Source organism: Grus americana, chromosome 2 (genome assembly GCF_028858705.1).
Source record: "Grus americana isolate bGruAme1 chromosome 2, bGruAme1.mat, whole genome shotgun sequence".
NCBI lineage: Eukaryota > Metazoa > Chordata > Aves > Gruiformes > Gruidae > Grus > Grus americana.
Genome location: NC_072853.1, coordinates 126612669 through 126638336, shown reverse-complemented (window position 1 = coordinate 126638336; position 25668 = coordinate 126612669). Strand labels below are relative to the sequence as shown.

The window sequence follows — 25668 nt, the reverse complement described above, 5'->3', positions numbered from 1 at the left end:
ACTTTTTCATCAGCACTCACTCAGAACGTGGGTCAGTGCCCGTGTAGCTGATTTCTGAAGCTCCTCAATTAAGGCAGGAACACGAGGGCTCCCTTCCCACCTGGGATTACCACTATGACTGACTGTGCTCCTTTCTGCATGTACATTGCAGCAGCATGGCTAAGCAGAATATATCAACAGGCTCTCTCCTCTGAAACGGTTCTTCACTAACCAGACTATTTTCTCTTTAATTTTGTTGGCTTTTCTTGCCTTCCTTCACATTTAAAAAGCACAGATTTGTATTCCATTAGAGTCAGATTTTAAGATGATGAGGAATCCTATGCAACGTGCTAGACCAGCTATTTGAACTCAGAGGTTTATGGCTGTAAATTGTCTGACGTTGTCCTGATAAGAAACATGTTTTTCCCATCAGCGGCAAAATCTGTAAAGCACATTGGTGCCTCAGCGTGGAACAGAATCTTTACAGTGTAGCCTTGCTTTAGTTGGGGGTGTAATTCCAAAATACTCCTGTGTCTTTATGGTCCTCACCACTTTAAGTTACTTTCAGCCCATCAGTGCCTGTCGCGTGCTTACAACAGTGTGGTACCTACTGAGGTTGTATGAGCGCGACTGCTCAGGGCTTTCTGATGGCATGCGCAAGTCACGGGTGAACTGTGACATGGCCCCTGGTCATACAGTCTTCCTTGTACACCTGCCGTGTTCAAGCAGCCGTAACGCATCTTAGGAGCATCAGGCACTGTTGCGTGGGGTTGGGGGCAGTTTTTTCCTTCACACTAGTGTTAGTTGTTGCCTCACCATCTGAGTAGTCAGGGTTGATGTAGTAATTTTGTTTAATCCTACACACGCTAGCCCGCGAAGCCATCTCTGCACAGAACCACTGGGTTGTTATGCTTGACAAGGCAAAACACTGAACAGTTGGCTTCAGCTGAGACAGATGTAAACACTCTTAGTGTGTGTGTGTGTGCGCTTTTGTGGTTCCTTAGCACAAGAGAAGATGCCCAAGAACTACAGAAGGCAGCTTCACAAAAAAACCCCCATAAATCTGTATCCTTTTGCCTGAATTTGTTGCTTTGTAAAACAGGGGTTTGTTAAATTCTGATTCTTATTTCACAGATTTCTCTACGGGAAAGAAATGTTCTGACATCGCCACAGTTCTCTTACAGGATTCGCCTCACCACTGATTAACACAAATCAATGCCAGAATTTTTGTCATTCTATAGTCTTTGCAGATCCAGTGCAGATTAAAAATCTTACATTCCAATTTATGAAGATGTTTGCGTCATCACAGTTTAATGTTTCAGTATAATTTAATGCTGTTTTGGTTCCTTCTGTGAAAAAGAGCCAATCCAATTTACCTGTATTATAGTATCAGTTGCTACTTTGATTTGGTAAGGAGTCCTCATCTAACACCTTTTTCTTGTAATGGACCAAGTTGTTCACTCACATACAAAATTATGCAAGAAGAATAGGAGAGGCTAAAGCCATTAAAATAAAGTACCCTGAAATTACTACTGCTGACGCTAACAAAAAAAAGGAAATTGTACGAATCGTACTAACAGCAAGGGCTTTTTGTTTTCTTTTTAAAGGTGCAGAACGTGTCATTACATTGAAAATGGAAATCCCTGGATCCATGCCACCTCTCATTCAGGAAATGCTGGAGAACTCTGAAGGACATGAACCACTGACACCAACCTCAAATGGAAACCCTGCAGAACACAGTCCCAGTATCTCGCCTAGTTCAGTGGATAACAGCAGTGTCAGTCAATCCCCAATGGTGCAATAAGACATTTTCCAGCTACTTCAGACATTCCTAACACCTTATGTACAGGGATGAAAAGCAAGAAAAAACATTTTTACTGCTGCTTAGTTTCTGGACTTAATATATATCTATATATGTATATATATATAGATAAAAACTCAACAAGGACCAAGAAATTTTCATATGTATCGATATATACTCCTTGCTGTTTAAACTCTTAAAACTAGAAAATGCAAACTTTTGAAACTCTAAATCAGCCATTTCATGCAAAAAAAAAAAAATTAGTTAAGCTTCTGTTTTCTCCTCTGAACATTCAAGATTGCATGGTGACAAGACAGATCTCAAACTTTAAATTCTGGTTGCATTTCTGATGACTTTGTACATACAAATGTATGGCTGTACTTTCTATACTGGATGTTTGGTGCTTTCCTTTTGTCTCTCATACCTAAGCCAATCAAGACACCAACCATATGAAATGGACTACTCTACACATCCAGAAAAGTAAGTTTAAAGGACCGTCGGATTTAGTTTAATATGAAAATTTGTCTTTGATGCCCTCAGTTTGCATCTCCTTCCTTGTAAAAAGTATACAAAAAGTCACTGCACTAGCAGAAAAGACATCAGTATCAGCATTAACTGCCAGATCAGTTATTCAGATGTCATTTGTTCCACTGTTAATGTCACTTTAAAATTTGAAGAAGTGGTTTCTTACCTGGCTGGTGACCTAGCTACACAATTAATGACAACAACATTTCTACAGTAATGATAGCCTCCAAGGCAGAAACACTTTTTAGTGTTACCTTGTTTTTGTTTACTTGTTCACAAGCCATTAGGGAAACTTCATGGGATGATAACCAGCGGGCTCATTTACAGCTTTCGCATCGGCGAGCCTAGGGTATTTCCTTCGGAGGGGACTGCCAGGAAGTAGCTGGGTCAGCCAGGCTTCCTGGCGCTAGGGGAGCACAGCTAGGACTGCCAGAAACACAAGGAGAGAATCTGCCTTCTTGGCCTTGTTAAATCACCATGAAGCAGAGTGAAAACTGTGGTAGAATGGTTAACAGATTTAAAGTGTCAGTTTCTTAGGTTTCATTTAAAGCACTAGTGGATTTTTTTTTTTTTTTTATATATTCTAGCAAGTCTGTGATGTACTTTCACTGGCTCTGTTTGTACATTGAGATTGTTTAACAATGCTTTCTATGTTCATATACTGTTTACCTTTTTCCATGGAGTCTCCTGGCAAAGAATAAAATATATTTATTTTAAAAAAACCCACTGTGTACAAGTAGTCCCTCTAGTCCTAATTTCACACACACACACACACACACGGTAGTTTTCCATTTTTTTTAATGTTTAAACTTCATTTCAAAAAGCAGGTTTGCTGTTTGCAACCATGACAATTAAAATGTGCTTTAGCACAGCTGTCTAGAACATCTCTACAAGCCAGTCAGACAAATACATGACATTTCAATGAGTAAAAAAGAGCATAAAACTGTAGGTGTAAGAACAAAATGTTAAAATGCCTACACACAATAATAAAAACCATCAATTACATTATCACATAAAATAAGTCAAATGTACAAAAGTTTGCGACAGAAGGGACAAAAGGACAACACAAGATAGTTGTTGGAAAACATTTGTGTGCTCTTTGGGCACTTAATTAAACATATCAAAATCATCATCTTCATCAGACTCTGCAAAATATTTAACTTCTTTTCTAGCCCGGCCTGTCCGTGGCTTTGGGGCAGTTTCGGAGGCAAAGCCTGACTGAAAGATTTCCACATCAGAATCCTGGTCAAAAGCGGCCTTCTTGGATTTCTTTAGGAAAGAAAAGACAAATCAGTTGTGATGCTGTGTATGTTTTCGCTTTTAATGTTCAGAATTGAAGGAAACCTTCTCTAACATCTCATTTCTAAACACACCTAACCCCCATTATCATATTAGCAACCTATAACAAGAAAATGGAACTTTAATATAATCCATTCAGTTCTTTTTACAAGGAAAAAAAACCATAGATGGAACTGACCTTGCTTGGTGTTGATTTAGGTGTTTTCTTCCCAGGGTTGTATTCACCTTCATTTTCTGAACTAGATGTTTTCCTTTTCTTTGCCCCTCTACCTTTTCCTAGGGGAGAGAACATGATTTAACTTTGTTGTTGTTTTTTTGATTGTTTGTTTGTTTGTTTTGTTTTGTTAAATAAAACTCCACAGTTCAGCAGATGGAAAAAAAAAAACAATCCCACCAACCTTGTGAAATTAGTATGCCTATACATTAATGTTCTAGGTTAGTTTACAACTCGAGCTTCTTCACAACAGCAGTAAAATACAAGGGTTGGGGTTTTGGGGTTTTTTTTAGGGTTTTTTTTTTGTTTTTTTAAATCTTTTATACTTCTTCCAAAGTTACCATTCACCCTTGCAATTCAAGCTGTGAGTTCAAGGCAGGGACAAATTTCATTAGCTCAATGACTTCTAGACTTCTGAAGTACTACAAGTCTTTAGTCACCTTCTGTACTGATTACACAGCATTAATTCACCTTTACTATTTAGTAACTCTAGTTTTCTCCTCAACACTGGCACATCCTTTGCAGACTCCTCTGATTACACCGCTTGCTCTGCTGTGAGGACTCTGACAACTGAGAACTAGGATACAAAAAACTGGTTTAAAAAGCCAGAAATCACTATTTACTAGAATTACTACCAGAATTTTACCATCTTGGTAAAAAGCTGAGAGCAAAGAAAATAAGCAGTATCCAGTCGAACTGATGAACAAAACAAACAAAAAAAAGGGGTTGGGGGGTTGGAGCTATTAAATATAGTCCCAACAGTGAAGGTCAGCTAAAAAGTTCACGCATTGTTTGTCAAGTAAAGTCAGTGTGCTATATTTGTCACAGAAAAGGCTCATGGCTGAATAATCTACTAGTGATTAAATTACTAATAAATCACTGTGGTTCTAATTTTAGAAGCACTAGTTCTGCTTCCTTGTAAAAATGATTGTGAATCTGTTAGAGCAGAGCCACAAGTGTTGAGGAGCACAGCACCAGAACTCTTACCTTTGGGTGCTGCAGTCTTCTTTGGAATGCCGAATTCTGAATCTGAGTCAGAGTTTACAGTTTCCACCTTCTTGGCCTTGGGAGCTCTTTTAGGTTTAGGGGGCACATCTAGTTTTGCTGTTAGAAGTTAGAGATACTAAATATGTTAAATTCACATATTGGTTAGAAATATTAAATTTTATTAGCTATGCCAGTTACAGCATAAATGGCAGATACTAAGATGAGCAGTTTCTGCACTTGGGGAAAACATACTTCAGCTTTTACACTAAAATTGCGTGGCATAAACAGGAGGTTTCCTTTGCTATACTTTGAGATGTATCAGTGCATTCAGTAAGGTCCAGTGGTTTTGATTAACTACTTCATCTTTTTGACCACAAAAAAAAAAAAAAAAAAAAGGTTACCAATAACTAAAGCAGCAACAGAAGTTCTCCAGGTTGGATACTTTAAACATGATAGGCTACATTACATTACAGTGTTTACGGATACAGCTTGCTGCTTGGGACATTTTTGCCTTCACAGTAGTACAACTGCAGGACAACCTGCCCTATGATTACTTGCAGGAGTTGGAGAAACAGTGCGTCTGACTGTGACATTCGTTTCTGTCACTCTCAGTAAAAAGGAACTTCAGAAAAAGCAGAAAGGACAGGAAGGAGACACAGCTGTGGATTTCTTACAGAATTTCAATTACTGCTATGCAAATAGTTTTCCCATCATTAAAAGACAGTCATGGGTATGGTCACACAATAGGTGACAAGGGATAGAATCACAATCATTTATGTTGGAAAAGATCCTTAAGATCATCAGATAATATGTTCTATATGCTTACAGACAAGCCAGTCTTTTGCAGAAACCTTAGATACACTACTGACCTACACTCTATTGGCCACAAATAACCTCAAAGATGACAGGACGTGTAAAAACACTCCAGATGATAGCAGGAATGTGGACATTTGTGAGAACGCATGCTTTCATTTATGGTATCACCAGGGGAATGCATTCAGACAACAAGCGAGTGTCTCCACAAAGTTTTTTGCTCTGATGCCTTGAACTGCTACCCACTGGAGAGTCAGTGCACAAGGACAGTTATGTCCTTCCAGGGTTTTGTTGTAGTAACTCACAATACAAAAAAAACCAGCTTTCTTTGGCATCACAGATGGGAAAAAAATGGTGTTGGCCATGACAGCATTTCAGCTAAGATTTGGGGAGGGAAGCAACAATGCTTAGGATGGAAGTCAGGAACCATATTTGAAAGCAACTTGAAATAGGTCTTTCTAGTTATCTCAACTGGGAAAACCCAGCTGTATTAGCATAAAGTAAGCCACAAAGACCTACCAGTAAGCCTGGAAAAAGTACACAGCAACTGAAAGCAGGGGAAATACTTTCTAGAGTCATCACCAAAAGAAAGTAGCTAGTTATCAGTAAAGGAGGGGGCAGTGTTACCTGAAGATACACTATTTTAGGTCCCATAAGGCAATGAAGTCCTTCATAAAGGAAAAAGCTTTACCAGCATAAGAAACGTAGACTAGGGGGCACGGAGGGGAAAGATTTAGAAGTTTCATCAACTTGAAGATGACAAGCAGAAATTGTGATCAAGAGAATTTTAGAAGAAGGGATCCATTTTAGATCTAGGTGACACTCAACATCAGGAGCTGAGGTTTAGATGTCCTCCTACAGGACTGTGTATGTTTTGGCCAGATAATTGTGCCTTGCACAGTTCCTCATGCTGTTAATGCAGAATTGGTGTACCAGACAGAAGCCAAGTATGCTCCATTGACAAATACTACCCAGCACATACACCATGAGATGTACCTATCTTCAGCTGGCCATGAGTCCTTGAGTTTGTTACCTCATGATAGAAGAGGGGCAGACTGCTCACTGACAAATAAGGAACTAGGGAATGAAAGAGAGGTATGACACACTGCCACAAACACTAGACTTGTTCTTTCCTTGGAACAGAGCTTGTCTTCACTGGTCAACTCCTGTGAAGTCTGCCTGCAGAACACCAAGTCCAAAGGACAGTAAACCTTTCAATTGTTGCCTGGTGACTGAAGTAATAGTGTCCATGGCTTCCAGAACATGGATCTCCCTCTGTACTAACTCTAGTGGGTTTCTGAACCTCTACCTTAGATATACACCTAATACCTGCACAAGTTGGAAAGATCTCTGACAACAACTAGACACCAGACTGCAATCAGCTCAGCCAAGCTCTTCACTAGGTATCACGACATGAAATGGAAGTCTGCAGTGGTCTCAATGTATACGGGCTCTCAAGAAGCCCAAGTTTTTGGCAGAAAGTCCAGAAATGGTATCAGTACTACAGCTGATGCAAACGGTACATCTCACTGCTAGAATCTTAACAGCTGGGCTGTTCAAGGTGAGCAGCTGCTTATAATCAAAGTGTAAGACTGCTCTTCAGGTTTCCCTGAGGCTTACTATAAGGCACTAGAACCACAGACCTCTCAAATAGTGCATGGAAAGCAAGCTCAGCGGTCTCTTGATCCTCTATAGCCAACACCAGAGGTCAAGAGATTTCATCTCAAATTGATCAAAGTCTGAAAAGAAGCTGAACTCATACCTATTCCTTTAATTCTTCTCACTGAGAAGGGAACGTGGCTGTACAGACAGCAAGGCACAACAAATGGTTCTTCAGTTTCAGCTTTCTATCCCTACAAATCCAAGCTATGAAGTCACAGAAAATCAAACAACTCTAGAATAATTGTTTCAGCCACACTATAGGCATTCCCAGTGTAAGGGTGAGTTGATGGAATATGACAATACCAGAAAATGGGTTTTGAAGGAGCTGCTGATGCAGGGCATGAAGATGGAGTTAGAATCAAGGAGACTACTAAAAGGATACCAGATGACCAATGAACTAAGCACGCTAAGTTATCACTGCACTGTCAAACTGTGATCATGAAACTTGTGGTCATGTCTAATCTGGGCAAAGGAGAAGATGTGAAAACTGGTGAAAGCAACCTGTCGTATTGTCATGCACTGAGAGGGAGACTGTGTCCCTAAGGCTGCTCTGAAGGCAAAAATTTAAGTTTTGCTTGAAAGAGAGCCTGTTTATATCTATTTTGTGAGTGTAAAGGTTAATTAGAAATGGGGAAACAGATCACAGCTATATTTTAAGGTTTCGAGTTAGGTTAATGAGAACTCATCACATCCAGGCCTTCAAAAAACAGAGAGAAAGAGATTGTTAAATTGCATCCATGCCTAGCTACTGCATACGCAGTTCTCTCTTGTATTTACTTCAGTACAGAAGTTTAACATAAAAGACTATTCTATTACAGATCAGTTATTTCTGTAAACAATCTTCATTTACTGTATTATAGAACTATATTAGCTGAAAGCGTTTGAGAAGCATTCAGACATTCGCTGATTCCAACAGTTTACAAATTAGATTAGACACAATGCAGCAAGAAAGAGATTAGAAATAGGGAAGCAATGGGGGAGAGGATGAAAAGATGCTGCCATTCTCTGGTACCTAATATATAACAAAGATATTTTTTCTCATTTTTAAGAGAGTAAGGTAACTATTGTAACTGGCTGCTTTCTTTCAGATTTCCTTGAGATATCTTTTTTAGGAAGAATTAATACAGTAAGTTCAGCTGCAAGTTGGTCAAAAGAGGTTTTAAAAAACAAAGGCCACAGTATCACAGGGGGAAAAAAAAGCTTTTGGAGGACAGAAGATTGAGCAACAAGGAAAATATCTGAAAGACATACAGGAAGAAAGGCAAAGATCTGAAAGCAACAAAATCTCTAGTCTATCATGTGCTAAGAACTGTATTTTATAACCTACTTAAACTAGTATTATGTAAGAAAAAACATTATTTTCACCATTAATTACAGCAAGTGTCTAGCATAATCTTAACACAACATTTAGAAACAAGTGCAAGTCTTTCTCTTAGAAGTAGCACTAAAAACCAATAAACCAATATTCCCCAAGGTAGACAGAGCAAAAAAACCTTATTCCTACAAATACCCAAGCACAACCACAGAAACAAATCCAAATAATAAACATGCTCTTCTTGGAATTATCCTTAATTCTGCGATGTGAGATCCTGCGAGATGCCAGTTCTAAGAGCCTGACTAATAACTGAAAGAATTTATACCTCTTTAGTTTAAGGAGAGTCTTTCATCATCCGTTTCAAGAAGAAAAACAACTGTGCCAAGTGGAACTTACTGCAAAAGCCTACTGTGCTGGTTTTGGCTGCAATAGAGTTAATTTTCTTCATAGTAGCTAGTACGGGGCTATGTTTTGGATTTATGCTGAAAACAGTGTTGATAACACAGGAATGTTTTCATTACCGCTGAGCAGTGCTTATGCACAGTCAAGGCCTTTTCTGCTTCTCAGCCCACCCCACCCATGAGTAGGCTGGGGGTGCACAAGGAGTTGGGAGGGGACACAGCTGGGACAGCTGACCCCAACTGACCAAAGGGATATTCCACACCATATGACGTCATGCTCAGCATATAAAGCTGGGGGAAAAAGAAGAAAGGGGGGGGCATGTTCAGAGTGATGGCATTTGTCTGCCCAAGTAACCATTAGGTGTGATGGAGTCCTGCTTTCCTGGGGATGGCTGAACACCTGCCTGCCCATGGGAAGTCGTGAATTAATTATTTGCCTTGCTTTGCTTGTGCGCACGGCTTTTGCTTTTCCTATTAAACTGTCTTTATCTCAACCCATGGGTTTTCTCACTTTTATTCTTTACCATCCCACTAGGGGAGAGGCAAGTGAGCAGCTGCGTGGTGCTTAGTTGCTGGCTGGGGTTAAACCACGACACCTACTTAGGACACAAATATTTCTTGGGGAGTCCTCCTTTGCACTTGCTCTCCTTCCTTTTAAAGTAAATAAGTTATATCCATTATAAAAGACTATCTTCAACCCCAAGGTCATCTTGTTTCACTCATTCCCAGAGGGTAAAAACCTCCCATTAGTTAAACTAATCAAAGGCCGAACACCAACTCCACATGTGGAAAGTGTTATGTTTTGACACTAAAGTAGCCAGTGGAAGGAAAGAAATCAATATCATTAAGGAGGTGGAAGAAGTTCACACCCTATGCTGAATTTCACCGAGGTCAAAATAAATGAATGCAGTTCCCACTTTGAAGATGTGAAGAGATAATATAAAGGTGAAGGAGATGAGTTTTAAAAAAATGGATTGGCTTACAGGACAATCCTATACGTACCCTTTTTAGCAGCTACTGTTTTACTTGGAATTTTCTCTGTTTGTTTTGGGGCAAAAGATGATGAGAAAACAGGAGCAGAATCCTCTTCATCACTGTCCAATTTTGCTGTATCTACAATCACAGAGTACATTTAGAATAAGGTGTGTTCACTGCATATTTTAAATCATCAATATTAATTACAGTCAAAATTAATCTCAAAAAAGTCCTTTTGATACTACAGCTAGGCTGTGCATGTACTGTGACTTTCTTATCTATGATACAAACTTCGTTCTGCTAAGGATCAGAACCTCCTTCCCATTTTTCCTTTATAAATCTGGACATCCTACTTCTATAACTACTGTGTGAAGTTTGTGTATACAACATAAACTCCCTAATATATTCCATAACGGTTGCTATAACATTAAATATCTGAAGGGCGGTTGTCTAGAGAAAGGGGCCAGACTCTTCTCAGTGGTGCCCAGTGACAGGACAAGGGGCAACGGGCACAAACTGGAACACAGGAAGTTCCATCTCAATATGAGGAAAAACTTCTTCACTTTGAGGGTGACAGAGCACTGGAACAGGCTGCTCAGAGGGGTTGTGGAGTCTCCTTCTCTGGAGATATTCAAAACCCGCCTGGACGCCATCCTGTGCAACATGCTCTAGGTGATCCTGCTCTAGCGGGGGGGTTGGACTAGATGATCTCCAGAGGTCCCTTCCAACCCCTACCATTCTGTGAATCTGTAAACACATGAGTGCAAACAAGCTCACCATCATCAGTCTTCTGAGAGTAAGATGGAAAAGAGAAGATGTTCCCAAAATCTTGATTTTTCTTGTCTTGAGATATTTTTCTACTTCCAAACAGGAAAAAGAAATCATGAGTTGTATTAACTACTTACTGAAGTATGTAGACATTATAATATCCATATGAGATTAAATTCCTGGTTTAGCACTACAAAGCATTTCTAGCATTTTTCTATATGCTTGCAGCAGTCAAACCCCTAAAATCACCATTCAGTCATGAACTTCAGGCATTTTAAATTAACAAAATTACATTTTTTGTCTGTATACCAGACTGGCACAAGATAGAAAACGGAGAATCTTACAAAATGCAGTTTAAACAGATAACATTACTGACAGTGTACCGTAATTTGGTAAGTCATGTTTACCTCTGCATGGGTCAATTGCAAGGCTGAGATAACATACGCTTTGATTCCTCCCCAGAAATGTATAAATTTTATTTTCCATGGTACATGTAGAGTTATAACAGCTTGATGTTTCACAGCTTTGTTCAGAGACTTCTGCATTCAAAAAAATTATTAGTAAAGAAATACTGCTGAGGTATAGTACTTACTCTGGAGACGGCTTTGATTTGGCTGGGGAGAAGTCATATTCATCTTTTTCTAAACTGTCTGAGGGAACAAACTCATCCTCTCTGTCATTTGTAACTGGAGAGGCTTTTACTTTGAGCTCATCCAAATCATTATTATTGTTGGCATCATCATCATCATCACCATCATCCTCCTCTTCTGAGAAGTCAAAAGTATACTTGGGCCTCTCAGCTAAAAAAAGAAAATCACATATACACACACATTTCAAGATAGTTGTTTATGTTAATACATACATAAATGAAAGTGGAAGTCACTAAACAATCCCTGCCTCAGAGTATACTAGACAAAAAACTGGGGGAAACAAAACTTGTTTGAGCCTGGAAGAATAAAGGGACATAATTTAAAGTGTTGCCAAACATCTAACACCACTTGCAGCTTGCTCAGATACCTTCAAGCTAACGGCATTATGGAGACATCACTGCATAAGTACTTTTAAGGAATGAGAATCCTTCACTGACATCGAAGTTTTCTTGAATCTATCATTTGAACATTCTTCCTAATCAAGTGCTTGAAAAATTGATCAAATTTTCCAGAAAAATCTGTGTGTTTTTCTTTAACTATCAAATTTTTATATATTTTCCAAACTTTCAGGATCTGATATTTTTGCTTTTCATGGACTGTTCAGAATTTTTTTTGACAAATTTTTACTACCCATTTGGGCTTTAGGGCCTTATTTGACAATATAATTGCATTATTTTTTTTCATTTGTAATGGTATTATCTTGTCTATTTCTTGTATAATTCACTAGTTTTGTGAGTAATTTCTATTCTAATGTTTACAATAAGGGAAAATATTTCTGGAACAAGTTACAAAACCTTATATATCAACTTTCAAGTTCTTTGTCTTGACATTAAGGGTTTTTTTCATTAACTGCACAGTGAAGAAAATGTAATGCAAGCTATCTGTAGGAGATAAAGAGATAAAGTCCTAAAGAAAGGCTATGGTCAAGGGAAAATGTAGTTTTGTAGTTGAAACTTTCAGTTCACAATGCGTAAGTCACAAAAGCTTGGGTACCTGCAGCTCTCCTAAGCAGAGAGTCTCTTGGAATAATCACAGGCTCATTCTCTTCTAAATCACTTTCAGACTTGGATTCATCATCGGACCATGGGTTTCGTTTCTTCACTTTTTTTGCACTGGATTTTGTAGACGATGGTGTTCTTCTTACCCTAGTACCTGCCACAAGTTAAAGCGTTTACTACAGTTAGGGTAAAAAAAATATTTTCATCTTCTCTAATCTTTATGATGCATAAATTTAGTATATTTTTTTTTTATCTTAAAAAGTTCTCCTTTAAATGTTGTAAATTTTCTTCTCCTTCCTGAAGAAAAATTGAACAAGATGAAATTACTTCACACAGAACCTGACCTGCTGCCAAATAAATTTACGACTGAAAAACATAAAAGTTTCTAATTTGCAGTTTTAGTTCCTCTGCAGTCAAACTTCCATTTTTTTAAAGGTTGCTGGGGTTTTCCAGGAAAAGAACAAGCAGTTTTCCATTATTTAGGGAACATGATCAGGAATAGTTATTGGAAAAATCAAATTAACACAGGAAGGAGAAGATACCCTACTGGGGGGTTACAATGCGGTCAGTCAATTGCAGGGCAAGCCCAGGTCAAGCTGGGCTAATTGGCTCTGGCTCAACACCAGCTAGGGTAGATTTGAGCTGCATGTAGACAACTCAGTCATAATTGTACTCAGTTAATCTATTCAGGTTGGATAATCTCCTGAATAATTAAAACCAGATCTTATCTCAGAAGAAATATTTGTATAACTGCTTTTTATTACTTTTTTTTTTAAACCTCATGCTTAAAACCTTCTCTTCTGTCTTTAGCTTTCTTTTTTATTGCTGCCCCATCATTACTATGTATTTCTCAAACAGTAATAATAAATTCCTACTGACAGAGGTAAAAGGAAAGTTAACATCAGCATTGGTTAGTCTGCCAAGCCATAACATGCATAACTTTTTAAAAGTCAGAATGACTGAATATGTCAATAGGAAAATATATTTATTTAATCAAGTTTTACAATCTATACAATTACTCAGACTGAAGGTGAGTGCCATGTCCTTCAAAGTCAGAGACCATGCAAACTAAAAATTTCAGTTTCCATAGAATTACTCTAATTATGTAAAAATAATCTATTTTTCTACTCACAAATTCAAAGACTTAGACACCACCCCCCCCCCAAAAAAAATCAAATGCAGAAAATGTAAGATCCAGAAACCCCATAAAAGCAGCTTACATACAAGAAATTTCAGCAGAGTACTTTCAAGTGTTTCTACACATCTTTTTGGGGAAGAAAATCAGATTAAATAGTGATGGTGTATTTCCCTTTTCACTATGTGTTAAAAATATATTTAATGCCCAATTAGTATACACAACTAAGGTTAACTATGACTTTGTAAGGATCTTACCAGGCTCCTTCTTCTCTCTCTTAGGTTTAGGGGTTTTAGTTGCTGTGGCTGATGTATTCAGTGAGTCATCCCCACCACCCTCAGCTGGCACACCACCAAATTCTTCATCAAATTCCATTTTTATTGCTAGAGAATCAGTTTCACCCTAAAAATATAAAGAAGTTTGGCAAAATAATATAAGTTGTACTTTTATATTACAAAATAGAACTGGAATAGTTTTGTAGAAGGTAATACATGAAAGTAGACTACTATAATGACATTTGTTGAACAGTCTTGGAAAGAAGAAATCACAATAAAAGTAGTAACAAGAGGCTTACAAACGTAGAAGAAATCCAGTATTAACTTCTTCATGCATTAGATCAGCAACACAGTGTAAATAAAGCATTAATGAGGTCTAGTGGTTTGGATTTATGCTACCAGAGTAGAAAAATACAGCAATTAAATAATAAATAGTCTAACTATAGCAATAGTTTTGATTTACCTTTTTCTTTTTCAGCAGTTTCCTACTGGCATCAGCTTTCATGGCTGATGTAATCTGTGGAACTATTCTTCTGCCAAATGGTGATGGCATGGTCTCTTCCAACTGAAGTTTCTTCATCTTGGGTTTACCAACTTTGCCTTTTATTGGTTTGCCAACCATGCCAGCCAAAACATCTTCTCTTTCCTGTGCTTCTACTTTCTATCAAACAAGGGGGGATGGGGTGGGGGTTACACATTCGTTTTTAATAAGGATAAAGTAGAACATAGTGATTATTCAAGATTCATCTCCTTTTTACATGGAGCGTAAGACTTGCCTTAATTCTCACTTGAATTGTAACACACTTTCCAGTAATGGAAAACCAACTACTTAATCTTGGTAATTTTTTCATTACCCTGTACAGTTAAAAACTACATTTTCATTCAAGATTAAATAAACACAAGCTTTTGGACACTGCTTGACTAAAAATCTTTCTTCTATCACGTTTCTATTTCTCATGTATGTGTCTGGGTACTGATGCAACTTTTAAGTACTTCAATGTTTAATTTAAGCAGCTAGTTTCTGGAGTAATTTTTAAGGCACATTCTCCAGTCCTTTAATTAGCTTTTTTCACAGTATGAACATACAGCTGAAATACAGACATCCAAACAGAACACTTCCAATTGCAGTTGTATCATGAATATGCAGAGAAATAAAGCAAATGGCTTATTTGTATTATCCTGGGTCACTCCAAAATGACTACATCAGCCCTTTTCAGACAACATTGAATGCTGAGGCTCTCGGCAAGTTACTCACCAATAGGACATTACTTTTTTCCAGAGTTACTGATGAGGCAAAGTAAGAGCCCCTCATATGGTACAGTCTACACACTTCGTTCCTACGTGTACAGCTTTGCATTTGACAATACTTATTGCCTCACAACCAAGAAGATCAGGTAGAACTACTATAATTATTACTATTAGTAGTTACTACTCCCAGTTGTCTCCTGGTAATTTTTCTTTTACCATCACTGACTTGGGAAAAAAATCCCAACATTAAATTGTATAGATGCAAGAGACAATCCCCGAGGAACACAACTAGGAACACAAAGACCCAATATTGATTTCCCACTTATCACTATATTTGGAGATCTATATACTTTTAATCCAAAACTTCATAATTTTTATTATTTTTCTTAAATTTTAATACTTTTAATTAATTAATGCTCTTATTAAATTAAATTTAATATTTTTAGAAAGATATGTAAAATAAAACATACTTCAAGCTCTTCAACAAAGGCCGCTAAATCTTCTTTCCAGAGATCTGAAGAAGATTTCCTTTTAAGGTCATTTAGTTCTCTTTCCTAAAACATCAAAGTAGCATGTAGAATGTAAGTTACTAAGTTACAACTAGAGTAAATACTATCAAAACTGAACATTCACAATTAGACACATCAGTAATTACTGTATCATTTCAGAACAAGCCTTCCATGGTGTACCAACCTTTGAATCTCTCTGCTTAATTAACTCTTCTACTTTCTCTTTTGTGAGTGACCACAGAGACATGTTTAAGATATAGTTAAAGTCAGGGCCAGAAGTTGAGCCAGAAGCAGAGGAAGCATCATCATTCAGGTTCTGTGGGTCCTCCTCTTCTGCTGCCTAAAGTGAAATATTCACAATTACAAGTATTAATAATCTTAGCTCTATGTACGAACTGTAACATTGTTCCAAAACACCATAAGAGAGTAGTAAGGTATGCCCTCATAGATTCAATAACCTTAACATTTTTTCTGGACCTTTCCAAAAGGCCATGTTCCTGTGACCTTCTATAGTTGGATTATTTAATCATTGGATGTAAGAAAACAAATCTGAACCTGATGCTAGTCATATGCCTTGTACACTGTTGGCTACAGATATCAGTACCGTCCTAGCTATCTCACAGGGTTGAGACCTTTGCCCTTGGGATATTCACGTATACCTGTTTCTTCAGAAACGAGCACAGTCTTTTGGATAAAAACTAGTATCAAAGCCCCAAATGTACAAACTCTGGTTTAGAAACGGATCAAAATTTCTCATAATAGTTTTGTTATAAAATACAATACACTGCATGGAGTTAAAATACAGTAGTAAAAAAAAAAAGCAAAGCAAATGAGAAATGAAAACAAAAAGGAAAAGCAGTAGCAATGGCACAGAAAAGGGGTGGCTGACAGAAATTTGAAGTTGCTTTTCAAAGTAGTTTCATCTTCCCATAGTAAAGCATGAAATGAAGCATGTCACATCTCTTTTGGAACAATAAAAAACCCTCTTGGTTTTAAAAAAGCAGAAATAAATATAGGCCATGGTCAAATTTGCTAAAGTTCAAAAGTCATAGGTTTATAATATTCATGTTTCATCACAGAAAACTGATAAGTTATACATAAATACATTTTGCAATCATATGACAAATAATAAGGGGAAAATCATATGTGTGGGGTAACTAATGCAGAATTTTATGTATCAGCAAGTCAGAAATCAAGTTGCCAGTTTTGATTTGGGTACATTAAGAAATTCAATCCTTTGTATTCTCATTTTCAAACTTGTATTATCTAGTTTTCTTCTAAGTATTATCCATACATGATACCAGTATTTTGTGACAATATTTTTGTACAAGTTTAATGTATTTTTAGAAATGGAAGACAATAAGGAGTAATGAATAATCTTTTTAAAGTGTTATGTGTGTTAAAAATTAAGTTAGACTACTAGAAAACAAGCACCTATAAATTAATATAATTTATAACATTAACAGGTTCAAATATATCCAGTGATTTCAGATAATTACCTTTTCCTGTGCTTCTTTCCAGGCTTTTACTGGATCAGATTCATAACCTCTCTGAACCAACATCTGAATCAAATCTCTTTTTGATCTGTTCTCTACAAGACACACACACACAATGAGGAAGGGGGAAGAAAAAGAAAAAAAAAAAAAATCAGTGTCATGAAAATAGATGTCTTACAGGCAAGTACATTCCACTATATTTAAATCAATTTCAGATTTTCCACCACTGCTACCAATTCTAACTTATGCTTACTCACCTATGGTAATTTTCCCTTGTATCTTCTCTAGAACAAAACGAGCTTGATTGTTAAGCTTGGTAGATTCTGCCCCCAACATTCCCACAAGCCATTCCTTGCGTAAACTATAATAATGTAATCGCAAATCAAAGAACTCCTTCAAGATGTCTTGCACAGTTTCATACTTCTTCAAACATCCCATATGATCAAATAGCACCTATGAAATACATAATATACTGCTTGAGAGAGATTGCATAAATCCAACTTTGTTAATCTTTGTGTACAAGTTTATTTCTATTGCACATATACATGCACCATACAAAAAGTGGCATTCTGAAGACTGTGAACTCAAACCTTACTATGGAACTACACAGCACATAGCTGGATAGATTTTTATTTTTATTCACATGTAGATTTAAAATGAAATTTATGGTAACATGTTCAAACAGGAAGACAGTTACATAGAGAAATATGCCTGAATTCAGTCAAATTACTAATTTTATCTAAATATTAAAGCACAAGTTCAGTAGCACCTAATGATTCACAACTATTTAACATAATGGTTGAAAAGCATCTTTAATAATCTTTCAGTTCAGCTGTCAAATCTGCCACTTTTCAACTGTGAAAACTCCCATCCTTGAAGTTCAAGCACAAAGTAAGAAATCATTTTTACATCATAGGTGGAATCAATAGCACCTGACTTCTGACATCCCCAGTTTAGACATTTATAGGTGAACTAGTCACCCTAGGCGCCCTCTACAGTCAAATGAAAGAAAGAAACCCCTCTAGGGGGCAATTCATCTGTCTAAAATATCTATCTGGGAGTTGGGTGAACAATGACTAGCTCACATAACTTTTTTAGACGCTTACACTAGGGCAAGTTAATTCCTACACATGCACAGAAACCAGCCCTTACTATTTCTTTCAGTAGGTAAAAAACACAGGATTAAGCTGCAAAACATTTTGTAATCTGTTAAACATGAATTTGAAGACAGATTCTCACAGTAGTTCATATGGTGGTTTTAATCTGTGATAAACACTATCAACCTTGATTTGGTAGATTCACTTTTCAGGCACAATCTACAAAATGGGTTGAGCAAGGCCTTTTTCCTCTTCCAATTCTATAGTCTTTAATTTACTTTTAACCTGCTTTCACATAGCTTTTGATTTATATAATAGCAACAGTAATGGTTTTTTTGCTTTGTGATAATACCTGAAAGTAGTATCTAACATTAAAAAAAAAAATCAACCTACTGTTTTTTCAGTCTTTGTAAAGACAGGTTGTTTGGAAATATTCTGGCAGAAATTATCTTAGAATTCACATCCCTCTCGTAATAGACAGGCATGTATATTTACTCACATTTCTACTCCCATCTTGCTACAAGCAGAATAAACCATATGAGTAATTTACATCACTAATATATCTTCAGCAGCTTACGGATAGCATTTCTATACTTTGCAACCAAAAATGGGATTTACGTTGGTGGAAACGTTGGATCATTTAACTCCTATTAGAGGAGTAATAGTCCTGTATAAAGTACAATTTTGAAAACGTAACTTGTCTCAAGTTTAAAACTCAAATCTAATTATAATTTGGCAGAAAGTTATTTGTATGATCTACTTTAAATTAACCATTTTTGGTTAGCTGCACAGGAAATTTTCAATTACAGGAACCTAACCACCCCAAGCCTGTCTAAATTGGTTTGAGAGATTCATCAGGACTAAAATAGATTTGCTGATCCATATTGACTTAATATTTGTCATCACTACAATTTTCTACTATTCAGTTTCAAATACACAGTACACCATTCAATATCAAAGTACACTACAAAAACATTTGAGTTTACAACAAGAAACAGTAAGGATTCTGATAGCCAAACATCAGAAAGTTACCATAGAATTACAAGTAAGACTTGTTTGAAGCTTAAAGACTTTGTGCAATCCAGCAGCTTCTGCCTGTGCAAGTTTTTCTTCTGTCATCTTCACAACAAATTTCACAGTCGTATCAGTGTGGTATTCCTTATAGTCAGAAATTAATGCTGGAGTTTTTTCAGTCCCATTCAACATAGGTTCTAGAACCTGTTCTTTGTACACCTATAAAAAATAGGGTAACAAAAACTTCTTAAAAACTTCTTAAAATCCCTAACTCCTTAAACCAACTAAACAACATAAGATTTCAAAGCTTTGTGCATTATGTCTGATATCAGTTATACTTTAAAGAACCAGTATAACCTGCAAAATGCAGGCCAAGACTAGCACAAATATAAGAGGCATCTAACAAGGACAGAAAAGTCTACTCAAAAGAAAAAGGGGATTAAATGTAGAAGCAGACAATCTTTGTAGTATGGACAGTAGATGGCACAAGTAGAAAACCATCTTCTACAAAGGCACACAAAAGAATGAAACCATGTTCCCTTCCATGTATGTATAATCATCAGAAAAATGGTGTTAAAAGTTCATCAGGATTCAGGATCACATAGTTTAATAAGGAACTTTTTGTCAGTTTTTGGTTTTATGTAAATGTATTTCACTGTTACTTACCTGAGTCCATGTCCTTACAGGAAGCTCTGTAATTTCTACTGTGTTCCTGTCAACCACAAATATTTCACCACTGACTACATACTGGTTTTGACCAAGTTCCTGAATGGTTCCTTTGAAGTTTTTGTAGTTTGGAAGCTGAAATTGCAAAAAACAGCAAAGCAGTAATAATCTTTATACTAAAACATTGGAAAAATATTTGTTTACTATACACCATACAGCTATCACTTTATATTGCACTAATTCATCAACCAGCTTCTCATGCCTGTGAAAATCTTAAGTCATAGGAAAAATACTACAGAAAAACCAGAATACACACATACTTTCTTCTGTCATGTGCATCTTAACATCTACAGAGTCGATAAATGATTAAGAAGATGCAGCTGAACCAAGTGAGGTGGTAGGGGTTTTGTTTGTGGGGGTTTTTGGTTTGGTTTGTTTTGTTTTTCTTTTTTAAAGAAAACTGCAAGAACAGATAAGGCATAACAGAAAACAGATTAATACCCCAGTCTCACAATAACTTTACAGAAGTGGTGCTACCTCCCCTAACCATTTTTTCATTCTTGTGCTGTTTGGCAAAGATAGTGGAACCCATCCAGTTTGAAAAGTTACTAACAGGGTGGGGAATTTTTTTTAACTGAATTGATTCCCTTATCCAGCTTACCATGCAGCCACAAACACATACCAGCATACAGAAAGGAGCTAGATGGAGGCAGAACTGCCTCTTTCAATCACAGTGAAGCTTCAATTGACTGTGAGACTACACAGAAGGCCTAGGAGTCCTAAAGGAAGGGCAATGGATTGCATTAATTAAAAAAAAAAATATATATATATATATATATATTCATTGTTCCCAAGAATTTGCAAAAGGAAATTCACTATGTCATGAAAATTGATACTGCATGCTCAGTGAACTGTGATCAAAATAGAGAATAAAAGATGTTTCTGTTTCTGTGACTTGGTAAACACAGCAAAGTAGCAATATCCATCAGTTGTAAAGTAAAGGTTACATTTTCTGTATTTCATCTGTTGGCTACAGATATTCTGGGTTCACCCAGGCATTCTTCCTGTCCAATTTTTTTCAGGTATACACCACTTACGAGACTCCTTAGAAAATTTTAAATAAAGGAACAGAAACTAGCTGCAGTTCAGAAGCTGGTGATTTTCTTGAATAGTTGCAATATCTTCTCATATGCTTACAGGCATATAAAAGAGAGTACAACTCAGACAAGCCAGAGCAAATGTTCAGTTTGGCTGAAGAAGAGTAGTAGCACCTTCAAAAAGGAGCCATGTCATAACTACCCTGTAAGACTTGCAACTGTAAAGGCTTACAGTCAGCAGACTGAAAAAAAAGTCCTCTGAAATAATTGGAAATATAGAAATTTCAATGTTTTTGCTTCAAGGTGAACTTCCCCAGCCTCATCCCAACAGTCAAGTAAAGCTCCTACACAAAATTACTAGGACAATCCAACTCAGATGTTCCAATAATCAAGTATTTCTAGACTCATATGAATTCATTCTGTAAGTACAAAATAAGGTTTGTTTAGTAAACATATAAGTACCAGCATATACTATTATTTTTACCATTGGGTGGGGATCTAAGCCATCCAGCATTCGTCTGACATTGTTTACAATCTCTCTGGTATCGTAGTTTGGAAGTTTGCAGGCCCATCCAGTACCAATTCCTTCAGCTCCATTTACTAAAACCATAGGAATGATGGGAATATACCATTCAGGTTCTACACGTTGGTTGTCATCATAAAGGAATTTAAGCAAGTTGTCATCCACTGATGGAAAAAGCAGCCTTGCTAGAGGGCTTGAAGAAAGAAAAAGAAGAAAATTGTTTAACTGGAGCCCTGTAAGTAAAGTACATAATGCTTTATTAGTCCATGGGTCCAGATACGATCTATTTGTAGACTTTTCTCATGTCTTCCTTTCTCTTTGCCATTCTGAAGCTGAAAATACAATGTACATACGACCTGAGAAAAGGAAGTTCTTCCCAATGGAAGAGTGTGTTCCTAACAGATGATGTTTGTTTCCTTCACTGTAACACATGTACACAATACACTGGTAATTAATAGCATTTAACATCTACAAAAATACCATTCTTTGAAGCATTCAGAACACAGAGTTCAATGTGACAGTAGGTCACCCAGTAATAAAGCAACACAGCATGCAAACAGTTGCAAAACTTCATTGCTTAATTGTAGGCCTAGCAGTCTCTGAAAATACTAGAGGTTTTACTGGTGACTCCTTTTGCTTATCTAGTACATTCTCCTGGGTGAACACGATTTCCAGCACCTCATGCAAAAAGGAAAATGTACAAAACTAGGTTGCTACAGAAAGAACATACATGAGAACGGGAATAAAACCTGATAGTTATGTATAAAGCTTACAATCAGAGGAAAAGAAGAAACTACAAGAAATTTTAGGCAAAATATCACACAAATTAGGAAATAAAAGAAGCAACATAACATAAAATACTGTAATTTATATTGAGGAACACATTCTAACATGCTGCATACCAAATTGAATTTCAAGGTATTAGTTGTGAAAAATCAGCATCATTAAATTAGGTCTTCACTATTAATTATGTATGTGCAATTTAGCTTGATATGAAGAAACTCATCAGAAAGAAAAAGAATCCATCTCAACTTTCTAGTCTACGCTGAGTTGCGGAACTCGTCACCAGGTAGCAATACATTTTCTATTGTGAAACTGAATAGATTTCACACTGAACAGGGAAACTGAAAGCTGCTTCTGCAAGAAGTCACAATTTAAGATCAGTAACTGAGTGATTTACATTTTCAGTCTTCAACCTTATGATTCAAAGTTTAATTCCTTAAAAGCTATGATTCCCACAGTATGCATGGAAAATCATGAAAAAAATCCAGGTGCAAAAACACGCTTACGGATGTAAAGTGGAATTTGAGCTTCTATCAAAATATTCCAATCCCCCCCCCCCCCCAAAAAAAAACCCTGTAGTGTTGTGAAAGGATTAGTTTTGTAACAAGGCTTTTTTAAAGCATGCATTTAGCTTTACATTTGTGTTTACCTTAACATGGTGAAAATATAGCGAGGGCTGGCAGCATCCTTTCCACCATGAAGCCTGGTACCAAACTGACCAATAGGTTGTAGCAGATTAACATTGTTACTTCCAACAAAGTTCTGAGCCAAGTTGACAATAGTCATCATTAACGCTTGCTGCAAGAAAATACATAGTCATAGTATTAAGAAGAGATAGTCTTTCCTAATTGGCCAATAAAAAATATTTTTAATGCCCAAAAATAGTGTGACTAACCTAATTCAATTTCAAAAAAGTAGTCTCCCTGAGAAAGGAATGTTGTAAACCTATTACAACAGCTGCTGGCAAAATATAATGCTTCCTCTTCCACAGCCACATTGCCTCCCTGATTTAAGTGTCCTTACATTCTATGCTTATGAAAACCCCTGGGCTTCTCCATTTTTTCTAAAGCACTTCTCTGGAGGAATGAAAGGGGCACAAACTGACTGCACTTACTACTGAATAAACTACTACTCACTGCTTTTAAAGGGAGAGAAGGAGGAATGGAGAGATACTGTTAATATGGCAACTCTTGCTAATTTTTCAGATAAATATAAGCAAAAGAGGAGCTTGAAATAATCTCTGTTCCAACACTGTATCACGTTTTCAAAGAACAGTGTCTCTTCTTCTTACCTTAAAAGACTATATTTCTTGTTTAAGACAAAAATTGTCCTAGTACATAGTTCCTATATTCCTATGATTCGAGAATCTAGCATTCACCTAGGTAATTTAGTTATCTACTATCTCACCACAACTCACAAACTATTTGGGATACCACTGTGCACAAAGACCTGAAAAGAATGGAAATATGCTGTCTTACTAAGCTACGAACCGTTTGGTTCATTTTCTTTAAAAGTAAATCTGTGATTAGTAGACTTATAGTCAATAGGTTTGCAATTTCAACACAGCAAATGTTTACCTAATATTTTATATAGACTAAAAATCCTCATAACTTTACAATCCTTCATACTCACCTCCCCATGGTGATAAGCTGACATTTCAGCAACGGAACCAGCCAGCTGAGCAACCTTTACTTCACGTTTATCATTTCTCTTAAAGCAAGTGAATAAAACTTTGCGTTGCCCTGGTTTTAAACCTATTAAAAAGAATATCCAATTTTCAACACATACATAAGCATATATTTTTAAGTAATAAACTTGTTTTGCCCTACTATAATTTCTAATCTCTCAAAAGAAGCCTAAACATTAAATGAAAACAAATTCACACTGTAATATCAACAAAATAACAAATTCATATTTCAGTTCTTTTAAAAAAATAAAAAATATTTTACCAAACTGAAAAAGTTACCAGAAAAGTGGACGTGTAACTCTTTAAGCCAATCATTACTATGCAGCATACATTATTCTAATAAACAGCAACTTTATCCTAAATGTACAGCTTCCACAAGTCAAGAGTTATTTCTCTCCAGTCTCCTCAGCAAAATCTTTTTCCTAAGACTGTCACCACAAATTCAGCAGTCACAACTGCAACCGCAGCTTCCATGTGTTTTAAAGCATTCTGAAATTTTACTTTTTGTGTGAAATTCTCAAATACTCATTAAAATTCAACAAAAAAGATGTTATTTGTCTCCCTTTTAGATGTTTTAAAGTTTTAAGAAGCCAGTCTCTTTGATCTTATTTTTCATTTTTATTGCTTAGGCACACTTTAAATACAACATCTGTGTTGAAGGGACTGCATTGTTTTTTTCTGCATGTTATCTATAACTGATAACCAGTTCTAGATCATGCTTATTGAGCTACTCAGTGTTTTAATTCACATACATTTCTGAAATGCACTAAAATATTGCTACATGTTACCATTACTAAACTGCGTCAAACATAAGAGCAAAAATTAAAAATAATTTAAAAAAAAAGACACTGACTCTAATCTCCATTTCATTTAAATATGTAACATCCAGTTTTCTTTACAATGGGCCTACATCATGTTTTTCTACCAAAAAAATATTCAATGTAATGGAGGATTTCCTTTACACAGGAGAATCACCAAGGAGTAAGAGTGGTAGCTAGTAACTGTGAAGAGATAGCCAAAATGTTCTTCCTCTTTATTTTTTCTGAGATTTGATACCAAACCAGCCGGTTATGCGTCACCTGATTATACTGAAGAACAAAACAATTGCTAGAGTGCTACGCCTGCTGAGCATGCCCAGAATGCAGAATTACAGCCAAAGTTGGCAGAAACACTGATAGCAATTATATACATATGTAAAAATATTATATTTATAATAGTGTACATACTATACAGGTATAGTATATACTATATATGTATAGTGTTATACATAAATGTGTAACACAGCAATTATATGTAATATGTATACTATATACACATACATTATATTACATATATACATACATGCGCACACGCAAATATATGAATAAATAAATACATTTTCTTCTCATTTTCTTATACTTCTGTAGACACAATCTTGGAGAACTCCAATTTGAATGAACAGTTATCTACTGCAAGTTCATTCTTTATTTTAAGTTTCAGCAAAATCATTCTGCTGTTTCTGAGAAAGCAGTCAGCACAGAGTATGTTATAAGGAACTACACCTCTTGAAACATGCAGATCTATAGTGAATCTTCTTCCAGAGCAGTAAACTATGAAATGCTTGCATAGAGACTACCAGTTAATCCAAGTACTTAACTATGTGAGGAAGTAAGTCTGGAGAAGCTGAAATAGAGACTGACATCCTTGGATTCCCTAGAGATGTGTCTACATCATTCTGCAGTGGAGCTGAAGATCCATCCTACCGGGAAGCT

At 36.5% G+C, this 25668-nt stretch overlaps 2 protein-coding genes across 9 annotated transcripts in view; one reads left to right on the top strand and one right to left on the bottom strand.

Moving 5' to 3' along the window:
* The window catches only part of RARB (retinoic acid receptor beta), a 335268-nt gene extending 332273 nt beyond the window's left edge, over window positions 1–2995 (top strand). For all 7 annotated transcript variants that reach the window (XM_054815866.1, XM_054815865.1, XM_054815867.1 and 4 more), the window contains one exon: window positions 1587–2995. In XM_054815866.1, coding sequence (XP_054671841.1) covers window positions 1587–1783 — 197 coding nt within the window. In that variant the 3' untranslated portion in view covers window positions 1784–2995. The remainder of the gene's footprint in view (window positions 1–1586) is intronic.
* A 90-nt stretch (window positions 2996–3085) lies between these two features.
* Window positions 3086–25668, bottom strand: part of TOP2B (DNA topoisomerase II beta) — a 65136-nt gene continuing 42553 nt past the window's right edge. Inside the window, exons 19-36 of one of the 2 annotated variants that reach the window (XM_054815858.1) lie at window positions 23863–23984; window positions 22880–23028; window positions 21409–21640; window positions 19828–19962; window positions 19180–19380; window positions 17308–17503; window positions 17054–17145; window positions 15739–15894; window positions 15516–15599; window positions 14261–14458; window positions 13780–13924; window positions 12383–12541; window positions 11332–11539; window positions 10749–10831; window positions 9999–10109; window positions 4806–4922; window positions 3783–3880; window positions 3086–3574 (exon numbers count right to left, since the gene is read on the bottom strand). In XM_054815858.1, the coding sequence (XP_054671833.1) occupies window positions 3413–3574; window positions 3783–3880; window positions 4806–4922; window positions 9999–10109; window positions 10749–10831; window positions 11332–11539; window positions 12383–12541; window positions 13780–13924; window positions 14261–14458; window positions 15516–15599; window positions 15739–15894; window positions 17054–17145; window positions 17308–17503; window positions 19180–19380; window positions 19828–19962; window positions 21409–21640; window positions 22880–23028; window positions 23863–23984 (2648 nt within the window). In that variant the 3' untranslated portion in view covers window positions 3086–3412. The remainder of the gene's footprint in view (window positions 3575–3782; window positions 3881–4805; window positions 4923–9998; window positions 10110–10748; window positions 10832–11331; window positions 11540–12382; window positions 12542–13779; window positions 13925–14260; window positions 14459–15515; window positions 15600–15738; window positions 15895–17053; window positions 17146–17307; window positions 17504–19179; window positions 19381–19827; window positions 19963–21408; window positions 21641–22879; window positions 23029–23862; window positions 23985–25668) is intronic. The other variant, XM_054815859.1, reaches the window with a different exon arrangement.